At 58.2% G+C, this 11206-nt stretch overlaps 1 protein-coding gene across 2 annotated transcripts in view; it reads left to right on the forward strand.

Annotated features, from left to right (window-relative positions):
- PRELP (proline and arginine rich end leucine rich repeat protein) overlaps positions 1-10291 on the forward strand; it is a 12175-nt gene extending 1884 nt beyond the window's left edge. For both annotated transcript variants that reach the window (XM_085300329.1, XM_085300328.1), the window contains 2 exons: positions 4676-5618; positions 7572-10291. In XM_085300329.1, the coding sequence (XP_085156455.1) occupies positions 4691-5618; positions 7572-7750 (1107 nt within the window). In that variant the 5' untranslated portion in view covers positions 4676-4690 and the 3' untranslated portion in view covers positions 7751-10291. Of the gene's footprint in view, positions 1-4675; positions 5619-7571 lie in introns of those variants that run through there.
- Positions 10292-11206: the final 915 nt, after the last annotated feature.

An 11206-nucleotide genomic window follows, 5' to 3' on the forward strand; every position in this document is an offset into this window, starting at 1 on the left:
TTGCCTTTTTACTGGGACTGCCTTCCCACGTCCCCTCCTGGGGGAAGGAGGTTGTAGACGGGAGCAGTGAGCCTTTTGCAACTTGTCTGCGGGCCTCTACGCAGTTAGGAAACGGCACGCAGAGAAAAGCACGAGCTGTGCGTTGCCTCCCTGCTGCTCGCAGCCCGAAAGCGTCGTTAAGGGGCGCGTGAGGGCGTCCGGCGGCGCTGCAGGCGGGACGCCCCGGCCCGCGCGCCGATGCGCCGCTCTCCCCGCGAGGCTCCAGCCCGGCCGCTCCCCGGGAAAGCGCGAGAGCGGCGGGTTGCGCCGCGGCCCGGGAGCCTCGGGGCCGCCGGGGCGAGCGCTCCCGGGGAGGATGCGCTTGCGCTGCCTTTGGCCCTTCGCCACCGTGCCCGGCTCTGCGGGGCGGCTCGATAAAGGGCTCCCTGTTTCGGGCACGGCCGATCAAACCCGGCATCTTGCAAAGACACTAACGGGCTGTTACAGCGGTCGGACGTGGAGAGAGGCCAACGAGGGAGCGTTGCTGGCTCCTCTTGGTTATTTTTGGGTTGCCTTCCTTTTTCTATGTTAACGTATTGGTTCCCAAGATTGCTGCAGGCGTTTGCGGCCTGAAGGGCTCACGCGGTGCCCATAGCTCCCAGAGCAAGGGGTCCTTAGGTGCAATAAAACTAAACTTTCTGGACAACAAATATCAGCAGCATCTTGGAGCTGGAACTTCCAGCCACTGCCTCTGATTTTTGACCCCTGGCTGTAATGAGACGAGATGCCCCTTCCTGGGGGAAGAAACAGAGCGGAGCTGCTCAGCCCAGCCCTGAGCTCGGGGGTGTCAGAACTGCTTTAGTCCGTGTATTCATCCTTTTCTCCACTCTAAGCAGTTGGTTTCCTGAAAGTATGTGTTGCTTCATGGTTTAACTTTATTCTAGTTGCACGGTTTCCTAGTGGGTCTCCTAAATCTGAGCCGCTCTGTCTGCTTGGGACTGGTGAGAAAGGTCGAAAGGAGGCATTTGCAAAGCACGTCCTGCGCCGGGGGCTGGCGGCAGGCGCAGCAGACGCTGCTCACGCAGACTCTGGGCGTGGGATTTTGAAATTTGCTCCTTGCACTTCATGCCAGCAAATTCAGCCGCGTGAAAGCGGGTAGAGAACAGTGACACACGCATGCAGGGAGAACTGGCTTTAAACGGGCTGGAGGCAATCGTAAAGCTTGCAGTGGCCTTGGGTTTGGTGCAAAAAGCCCAGCTGTGGGCCTGCTGCGTGGATGCTGTTCTGGGTATCGGCCGTTGCGCGGACCGTTGGCCGCGAGCGGCTGGCCTGCAACTTGTCTGGACGCGGATGCTGCCTGCCCCGAACGGGCTGTTTCTCGGGGCAGAGCCCCCGCGGGGTGGGCTGAAGCGGGGGGGGCAGCGGGGCGCCCTGCGGGTCGCAGGCGCTGCGCGGACGAGAAGGGTCGCTGCTGCTTTCCGACGCCTTCCTTCTGTGGTGACAAATGGCATGTTCTGCTGCCAGCTTCTGGCCTCCGTTTCTGGCCCGGTGACAGCTGCTCTTAAAGCCTGGGTCCCCAAACGTCTGCAGAGCTAAGCCCTCGCGCGGAGCCCGTCCGCTGAGCTGCTCCCGGGCGGGCTGAGTGCTCAGCAAGCTCCCGGAGACCCACGGAGTCGCGGCTCTGCCCCGTCCCATCTGCTCGCCGCGACGTGCCCCGGGGCGGCTGCTGGGGTGGCCGGAGCCCAGCGCTGCCCTGGGGGAGGAGGGAGCCCACGGCCCGGATCCCGGCGCGTGCTGGCTGCGATACCACGTTGTGGCTTCGCAGCTGCCTCCTCCCGCTGCAGCGGGCCAAAGCCAGAGCTCGGGACCCCCCTTCCCTGCCCCGTCTTTGCAGGCGTTAAAATCCACGCTGGAGTTTTTGGAGCGGCCTGGGACCAGGCGGGGGGCACGTGCGTGCAGAGAGGGACGTGGCTGGGCGAGAAGCGCGGTCCTGCGGCGCTGGGAGGGGACTCCACGTAGACCAGACCCCTGCCATGAATTTGTCCGTTCTCTGCCGCCCTCCGTTTAATCTGTCCTCTTGCAGCACAGGAGCACGCACGTACGTCCCCAAAGGGGACTCGTTACAGCACTGCTGCGCTGGATATCTGGCGGGATTTTGGCCCTACGCTTCTCGGCTGCTCCTCGCCTCTTCCTCCCTTCCCCCAGCGAGATGCCAGAGCTCTGATTGAAACCAGCAGGCGCGTGAGGCTTGTAGGGTTAAATGGAGCCAGATGTGAGCGGGAGCGAAACAAAAAGGGAAGTCCCAGGCTGGGCCTGGGGGCTGGGGAGTGGGGGGTGAGGGCAGGATCTCTTCCTGGAGGGAGCCGATTGCTTTGAGCCCTGGGAATGCGAGGAGCGGGATCAGAGGGAGATGGGCTGGTGCGCTGCCGGGAGCCAAGGTCCCTACGGACATCCCAGGGTGGGACGTGGACCGTGGTGGGTGGCAGCACCTGGGTGGAAGCTGCTGCGGGGGGGTCGGGGCTGGTGTGCTCAGGGGCTGCCCGGGACGGCGTCTCCTTGCTGGGAGAAGGCGGCGAGTGCTGGGTTGCTGGGGGGGCTGCCGTTCGCTGCGCTCGCCGGGCGCTCCTGCACAGCCCTAAACCGTGCTCTTGGCACGTCCCTGCGGCCGCCCGAGGTGGGACGCGATGCATCTGGCTCAGCTCCTGTCCAGTGCTGGGCAAGCAGAGCTGACCGGAGCTGGCCACGGGCACGTTCCCGATTCCCCGGGCCCCGCCAGGCGCTAAGGGAGCGCTGTGTGTGCGCCCGCGAGCGGAGAGCCCGTCCCTGCCTCGTTGCACCTCGTGTTGGAGAGCGGAGAGCCAGGAGAGCCTGGTGCCCCGTCTCAGTGGTGCTGGGCAGGCGCTCAGCCCAGGAGGTCCATCCTCCCCCAAGTCTCTCCAACCTCCTCCTTGTCTGCTTGCACTTCATTCTTTCTCCCACTGCATCTTTGCTGAGTTCATCCATCTGCCCAAGTGCACATCTATCTTGGCTCTCTTCCTGCCGGGTGACAAATGCCCCTGGAAGAAGCCTGGCGAGCGCCCAGAGGTGTCTGCTGCCTACTCAGAAAGCACACAGCCCGTCCTGCCTCCAGCTGCTCCCGAGGAGTCTGGGAGCATCCAATGCACCTTCTGCGCCGGGCTTTTTGGGAAGCTCTGCTGCAATGAGCTAGATTCCTCCAGGCTCCGTTTTGTCAGCTGGAAAGGCACCAGCGAGAGACTTGCTGGGGACATTGCCACTCTTCCAGGTGGCAGAAGGGAGGGTAAAGCTCAGCAGCCTCAAAGCTCATGAGCACAGAATTGGGGGCACAGTCGCACCCAGAGCAGTGTGGGAAGGGGCTGTGCAGGTGCTCAGGAGAGGCAGGATCGTTCCCCCCTGCTACAGTCTTGCCAGAGCCCCTCTTGCTGGGGCTAGGAGCAAGCAGGGATTTCTCCTGATCTCACCACATCTCCCCTGGGACCACCTGGGGCAGCTATCCCAGCCCATCACCTTGCGGTGGGATTGGATGGGAAGCATCAGTTACTTGGACAGCACAGGAAGTCCCTGTGTGTAGACTTGCCTGTGTGTAGACTTGCAAGAGTCCTCTTCATCACGTAGCCTCGGAGAGGGGCTGTCCTGTCCTGCGTTAAAGCCTAGTCCCTGAAGCACAAGCCCATCTATCACTGCTGCCTTGCTAACTGCTGCTGGCCTCCCGATACCATCGCTCAGCCAATTTGCTACTGAACCATTGATTTTTGGCTCAACTGCAAAATTAAGCCTAATCCATCAGAGCTTCCGAGGAGGTGATCCATCCTTCTGGGAGAAGTCACAGTGGCAGCAGGTCTCCTGGAGAGGACCCAGGCTCTGCCGGGCAGTGCTGGCACAGCTGCATGCCTTGCTTTGGACGTGTCTGCTTGTCAGCGCATCAGGACTCGGTGTGGTCGTGTTGGTGACACCATCTGTCAAAGCTGAAGGGAAGCTGCGGCTCCACGCCCTCCTATTCCAGTGGGAGAAGTGGAGAACTATCCTTTCTGGCCCATCTTTTGCTCCGATCCCAGCTGGCAAGGGGATTTCTGCTCTCCATCTGTCTCTCCGTTTTTCTACCTGCTGCATTGTCCTCTGCCAAACTTATTACCCAGGCTCTTTGCAGTAGTAGTAGGACCTCTGTGCAGCTCTCCCCTCTCGTTGCTGCAGGAGGAAAGTTGCCCCTGAACTCATTTCAGTAAGCCAGCAGTGTGGTTTTTGGGGGGGGGGGGTGACACATGAGAAATTGCCTCGTGATTTCTGACATCGCTGATCAAGCAGAGCTCTAAGGATGAAAACCCAGGCCTGGGTAGGGACAGCTTTCTGCAAGTTGGGTGCTTTCTGCAGTTTATATAACAGAGACTCTTCTCTCATCTATCGGCTGTTCTTTAAAAGGTCATATCCTTTTTCTCTCTCTCTCTCTTTTTTTTATAAGTAAATAAATAAAGCTGAGCCAAGGAGTGACTTGGGGCCTAGGCAGGGCTTTAGATTTAAAGATAATTTCAAACAGGAAGGAGAGAAAATAGTGGGCTACCTGGCTGAGATATGGAGTAAATTCTTGTCTGTCAGAGCTGGTAGAGATGGCAGGAGATGGGAGATGATATGTAACTTAAATCGGGCTCTTTCTTAACTCACCTGTTCTTGTTGCCTCCCTCAGGGAAATATCTGGACCATGAAGGTGTCCTTCAGATTGCTTCTCCCACTGGTTCTTGTGTTGATCTCGGAGGTGAGCGGGCAGCGGAGGAAGCCTCCCCGGAAACCCACACGCCCGCCTCCCGAGCCTGTTGAGCCCACTGAGCTGCCCCCGCCCCTGCCACCAGGTCCCCCCTCCGTCTTCCCCGACTGCCCCCGGGAATGCTACTGCCCCCCAGACTTTCCCTCTGCCCTCTACTGTGACAGTCGCAACCTGCGGAAGGTCCCCATCATCCCGTCCCGCATCCACTACCTCTACCTCCAGAACAACTTCATCGATGACCTCCCAGAGGAATCCTTCAGGAACGCCACTCAACTGAAATGGGTCAACCTAGACAACAATCGCATCCGGAAGGTGGACAGGCGGGTCCTGGAGAAGCTGGAAAACCTCATCTTCCTCTACATGGAGAAAAACCAGCTGAAGGAGGTGCCTTCCTTCTTGCCACCCAACCTAGAGCAGCTACGTCTGAGCAGGAACCAGATCTCCAAGATTCCTGCTGGGGTCTTCAACAAGCTGGAGAACCTGGTGCTCTTGGATCTGCACCACAACAAGCTAAGTGATGGGGTCTTCAACAAAAACACCTTCAAGGGACTCAAGAACCTCATGCAACTCAACCTCGCCCACAATATCCTGAGGAAAATGCCCCCTGGGGTACCCAATGCCATCCACCAACTCTTCCTAGACAGGAACAACATTGAGGACATCCCCAGCGACTACTTCAAGGAGTTCCCCAACCTGGCATTCATCCGGCTCAACTACAACCAGATCTCTGACAAAGGGCTGCCCAAGAATTCCTTCAACCTCACTAACCTGCTGGTGTTGCACCTGGCTCACAACAAGCTCACCAATGTCCCTTTCATCAGCCCCAAGCTGGAGCACCTCTACCTAAACAACAACTCCATTGAAAGTGAGTCAAGATAATGGGTCGGGAGGCTGTAGTTAAGCTCAGGGAGCAGATATGCTGGGGGGTGGCATGCATTTCATTGGAAAAATGGCATCTTTTACCCACTGGGATTTGAACCCTTTGAAGGGGGATGCAGTGCTGAAATGAGCTGGTGACCCTCTATAATGAGGGAGGATGGATTTGGATGTAGAGGCACAGGGATTAGGGCAATAGCTCAGGAACATGGAAGAGCAGAGCTTAATCCCCTGTGTTGCTACAGCACTTTTTTCCCCTCAGTGTCACGGGCAACTCCTTTTCATGTCTACCTGCCATCGAAAGGTTTACTTCCTCAGAGTGATGCAGGAATATGTATATTCAGAAAGAAAGAGTGTGTGCACATATTTCAAGAACAGATGCCAAGTAAGCAGTCAAGATGGTTAGAAATAACACAGCTTAGCTCTTCAGCTGAGCCTCGCAAAGAAAAAGGAGAACAGGGCTGTGATGGAGGTTGCCTTGACAAATCAATCGGGGCAATTTCACACTATTTCTGGCAAAGTACAGCAATTTCATGGGAGAGGTACTGGCCTGTGAGATGTGTAAACATGGCTAATGGTGGTGGAGGGGGGAGAGATAGAGACCCATTCCCAGCAGCCCCAGCTGTTTCTAACAGTAGAGGTCCAGCAACCTCGTGTCCTTGCTGAGCAGATCTTCAGGGGAGCAAGAGTGCAGCGCTCCTCCCAGAAACCTGTGTGCACTGGGAGAAGTGCACACAAGCAGCCGGGCTCTTAGACTTTTGGTTGCAGTGGGGTCTATTAGAGCTACAGGTCCTGCACAAGGTGGTGGTCACCTGTGAAGCCATCGTAAAGCAGGTCACTGAGCCCAGTAACAAGTGGTGCAGCACAGGCGCTGCTGGTGCCCGTCATACTTATTGTGCAGTGACGTGTGGCTTCCTATGCAAAAGTAATCAGCTGCTGAAGAGCAGCTGCTAAATTGCAGCACAGCTTCAGCAAGCTGGCTCCTGACATAGCAGGGCACCGTCTCTGGCTGCGACGTAAGCGAGGAGAGGGAGAAGCCTTCTCCCTGGATGCCAAGTGCTAACAGTGTTGTGAGACACGATGCCGGAGAAAGAAGGACAAAAACTGCACAAGGCCAAGTTCCTTGTCTGATGGAAGCAGCTGGTGTTGGTTCGTGAGGGAATAATGACGTAGGGATGAAATGCAAGTTAATCTGCATTTTATTTAAATACCAAACTGTAGCCTAGAGGAATCTTGAGGTTATGGTTGTGACTGCTGTTGACTTCAAGGTACATACACCCACAGCAAAGTCCTGCTTAGACTTTCCATGGAGAGATGTTTGCATGGCCATGCACCCCATGTCCCGGCTCCGTTTTACCCCAGCTGTCTTGTACCTTGGTGTACCTAGTTTTTATAAGGTTTCAGTTCTTGGAGTTGGGTAGTAACGTAAGAATCCCTGGGTTCATTTTCTGCAAAGCAGGCCTAGTGATGGGGAGAAATACGTGGAAACTCAGCGGCACGCAACAAGCCCGATCAGTGATTATTAGTGTTATCTTTATCCTGACAGTGCTGCAGCATGCTTTAGTGATACGTTTTGAAGGCTTAGGGCTGGCTAGGCTGGTTTCGCATTTGAAATCATCCCTTTTCTCTCTCTATGGACACCATATTCCTCACCTTTCTTTGGCTGAACATAACCTACTTAAATTCTGAACAAAAGCAGGATTTGCCTCTCGCTGAGGCTGTAGGGCTGCATCCTGTCTTTGGGAGCAGCTAATGCCCAGAGCACTGAGAGTTAAGGCAAGAGGCAGAGGGTTCCCCTTTCGGCAGCAAAGCAACCTCCGTGCCGGGTTGGGTGAGCCCAGGGGGACGGGGCCAGCAGGGCAGGGGGGTCTCTAGCATTGCTCAGTGCCGTCCCTGTCCTGGTTCCTCTGACGACCTCCTGCTTTGCCTCTCCTCCCTGCAGAGATCAATGGGACGCAGATCTGCCCCACATCCCTGGTGTCCATCCAGGACTTCTCACCCTCGGACCTGGACAGCGTGCCCCGGCTCCGCTACCTGCGGCTGGATGGGAACCTCCTGAAGCCCCCCATCCCCCTGGACCTGATGATGTGCTTCCGGCTCCTGCAGTCCGTGGTCTTCTAACCCTGCCAGCAGTGCACCTCTCCCAGGACTTGGCTTTGCACAGAGACTCGACCCCTGTTGGCGTTTGACTCTTGGGACCCTCTTTGCCTCCCTCTCCCCATGTTCCCACCCTGCCTCTCCTTCCTTCTTGCATTTCCCCCTCTCCTTGGTGGCCCTGGCATATATGTTCTGGTGAGCCCTTGTCCACAGGATGGCACCATCCCAGGCCATGGCAGGCACCTGGGCAGCACGGGATGGGTGCTACCCTCACCCTGGTATCCAGCTGGCAATCCCTGTTCCCTGCCTTGCCCCCTGGCTGTCCCCAGGGCTCTGCGTCCCTGGCCACTACTGGGGCTGGTTCTCCACTTCCACCTGGTAGAGGTTTGGGAGCTTGGGATTTGTCCTGGTTGAAAGTGCCTCGTGAGGGAGCTGACGAGGGAGCTGTATGGAAGAGGGGAGGAAATGGGGAGCCTAGGACCAAGCCATCCTGCGGCACCGTTATCACATGTTTCCAGAATGAAGCAATTTTGGCTCGAAGGCAGCAGTGCTCAGCTTGAGTGTCAAACCCAGCAAAGCAGGAAAGCTCAAAAATCAGATCTGCCTGGGGACAGCTGTGTCCTTGTTGCTGCTGTTGCAGGGAACTGGGCACAGCTTTCCCCCTCTGCCCTGTGCTGGGGGGGGGGCGAATGGGGAACATCCCCTGCCGAACATCCTGGGGAAAGATGGAGGTTTGCTTGGCCTCTCCTGACTTGCTGCACGACTTGGGTTGTCTCCTTGCTCCGGGCGCACCCCGTGGGCACGTTCCCCCACCAGCCCCACGGAGAGGCTCAGACATCCCCGGGGAAAAGCCGGCGGCGGTGGTGGGGTTGGAGCAGGGCTGTCCTGCGGCTGACGTGACGGGGTGACGGCAGCGGGGCGCCGAGCCGGGGACGCGGGGCTGCGCCGGCCCGGCAGTTCCTGGGTGTCCGGCTGCAGGAGGCCCCGCGTCCGGCTGCCGCGGGCTCCTGCGAGCAGGGCTTCCCGCAGCGGAGGCGCGGGCCTGGCGCCGTTCGGCAGGGCCGGCAACGACACCTCGTGGCCAGAGCCGCCTCCTGGGGTCCCACCCGAGTCCTCCCCCTTGGTCCCTTTTTTTTTGGGGGGGGGGGCTTCAATTTGGATTACTCTAGATGTTGCACAGTGTTTTTTTTTTCCTCCCTCCTATGGGCCTTGCTGTCAATTTGGCATGCATGTTGGTGGGGAAAGGTCTCCGGCTCCTGCAGATGGAGCTGGGGTTTGCTGTGCCATGGGTAGGGAGAGCAGATCCCACTTTCCCTGGAGCAATTCCACACGCACCCTCCTTCGTGGGACCCGACCACCTTTCCTGCCTTCCCCCAGCCCTCGTTTTCTTCTCTCCCGGGGCTCCAACACGAGGTGTGCAGGCTGAGCCGGGCCCCGGTCCCGCAGCCGTCCCCTCCCGCGTCCTGCCAGCCGCGCTGCAGGGCTCGGTGCCTCCCGATGCAGCCCTCGCCCCCGGCCGCAGCTCGCTGCTCCCGCCGAGAGCCCCGCGGCGGGCAGGCCCCGACGCCAGCGGGCCCCGCGGCTGCCAGCGAGCGCCCCGAGCAGAGCCCGCTGCTTCAACAGCGATGCTGGCGTGAATCTCGCTCTTGTATTTAGGTACCTGGGGCCAGATGCTGGCCGTGGCGACGTGGGTGCAAATCCGGGCTCTGCTGGAGCTGGGGTTGCACCCGTGAAATCTCCTCTCTGTTCTCGCAGCTCTTCTCCCCTTATCACTTGACTCTATAAATAATTTCACTCCTGGCTGCTTTCTTGAACAAACCACATATGTCTGGTTTTGGCTTTTTCTGGAAGAAGAAAAGAAAAGGGAAGAATAAATCTTTTGGAAAAGCTTTTTTTTTTTATTCCCCTTCTCCACATTTCCACATGTATCGTTTCCCTCTTTGATAGCTGTACCTGCATATATAGGGCGTCCGGGTTTAGGGGGGATTATTCTCTTATTTTCTTCCTGATTCTCAGGATTTAGATCGAAGGCCGAGCATTAGAGGAAAATAAACAAATAAATAAGTCCACCTGAAATATGCGTTAAAGCAATTAAAGGAGCAGTTGCCTCCCTTGTGTTCGGCCACCAAAAATGAGCCTGGTAGGAGGTAAGCGCAGACGGGCACCGAGTGTCGCGCTCCCTGGGAAAGGCAGCGGGCGCGGGAATCTCCCTGGAGCCTGTGGGAAACGCCAGCACTTCCCCCGCTTGCCTTCCAGAAGTGCCCTGCATGCCTCGGCACTGTTAATTAAGCCCCCGTGTTAATTCAAGGGCGGCAGTTTTGGTAAAAGTCCCTTCTCCATCTCTTGCTCCAGCAGGCTTTATTGGGTTCGACAGGTTTCAGCCTTAAACCCGGAGATCCTATGTATATATTTATATATAATGTGTATATATACTGGTAGACTGTACAGATATATCTATAGACATACTTAGTTCCTGACTGATTTCAACTTAATGGTATTTTCACTCCTACTCTCTGCAGTGGTGAAAATAAAATGATTCAAAAGGGACCCGGCGCTGTGCTCAGAGCTGCTTCTCCCTCGCCTCTTCCTTCGGCGCTGCTCCAGGGCCCATCCTCATCCTCGCGGGTAACTGCTCCGGGAGCCGGGGCTGGGCTGGGCTGGGGGTCGCTGCCCGGGGGAGACCCCCGGGGGCCTCCGCGGCCGGCCGGGGACGAAGGCTTCTCCCTCGCCCGCGGAAACGCGCCTGACCCCCCCCGGGGCCGCCGTTGCACACGCGCGTTTTCACGCGAGCGGAGCGGGTGTAGGCAGCGATCCCTCCGCCCGCAGCCTCGAGATCGCCTCGGCTCTCGGCGCGCCCGCGTGAATCAGCAGCGGGGAGGGCGGGCGGGCGTGGGCGCGGGTGCGAACGCACGGGCTTCGGCGCGGGTCCCCGCTCACGCGAGCGGGCACGTTCGCAGAGCTGGCACGGAGAGCCGGCTCCCCTTATGCCTGGCGCTGCAGAAGCAAATCTCCGTGTTTTGTGAGCGGCGCGTGAATCACGCGCTCGCAGGGCACGCGTTTGCTCGCTGCCTCCCCAGGGAAGTCATCCCTCTCTCCCGGAGGATCTCAGCCCCGCGGAAACGGGGCGAACCGTTCCTTTTCTGTGCAAACAGCGGTCGCACGCTGTTCCGGGAGCGGGAGCCAGGCTGGCGGTGTGCAAAACCCTGGGATGTGCCAGCAGGATCGAGGGGAGGGCTGGGAACTCCTCGTTAGCGGAGCCAGGGGCTAACGAGCAGGGTGGGCACAGCAGGGCCCCAGCATCAAAGGGCTCCCAGCGTGTCGGGGCCGATGCCCACAGCGGCGAGGAGGCGGCTGCGGGCCCACGGGGGGGCTGTCGAACGTGCCCAAAGGCAGTTTGCAACGTGATAAATCGCTGCTGAAATTAACCCCCTCTGCAGCTGGTGACCCCCCCCCCCACAAAAAAAATCCCTTTTCTGATGC

The sequence above is a fragment of the Rhea americana genome, unplaced genomic scaffold (genome assembly GCF_003343005.1).
Source record: "Rhea americana isolate MKP2758 unplaced genomic scaffold, rheAme1 scaffold_163, whole genome shotgun sequence".
Lineage (NCBI taxonomy): Eukaryota > Metazoa > Chordata > Aves > Rheiformes > Rheidae > Rhea > Rhea americana.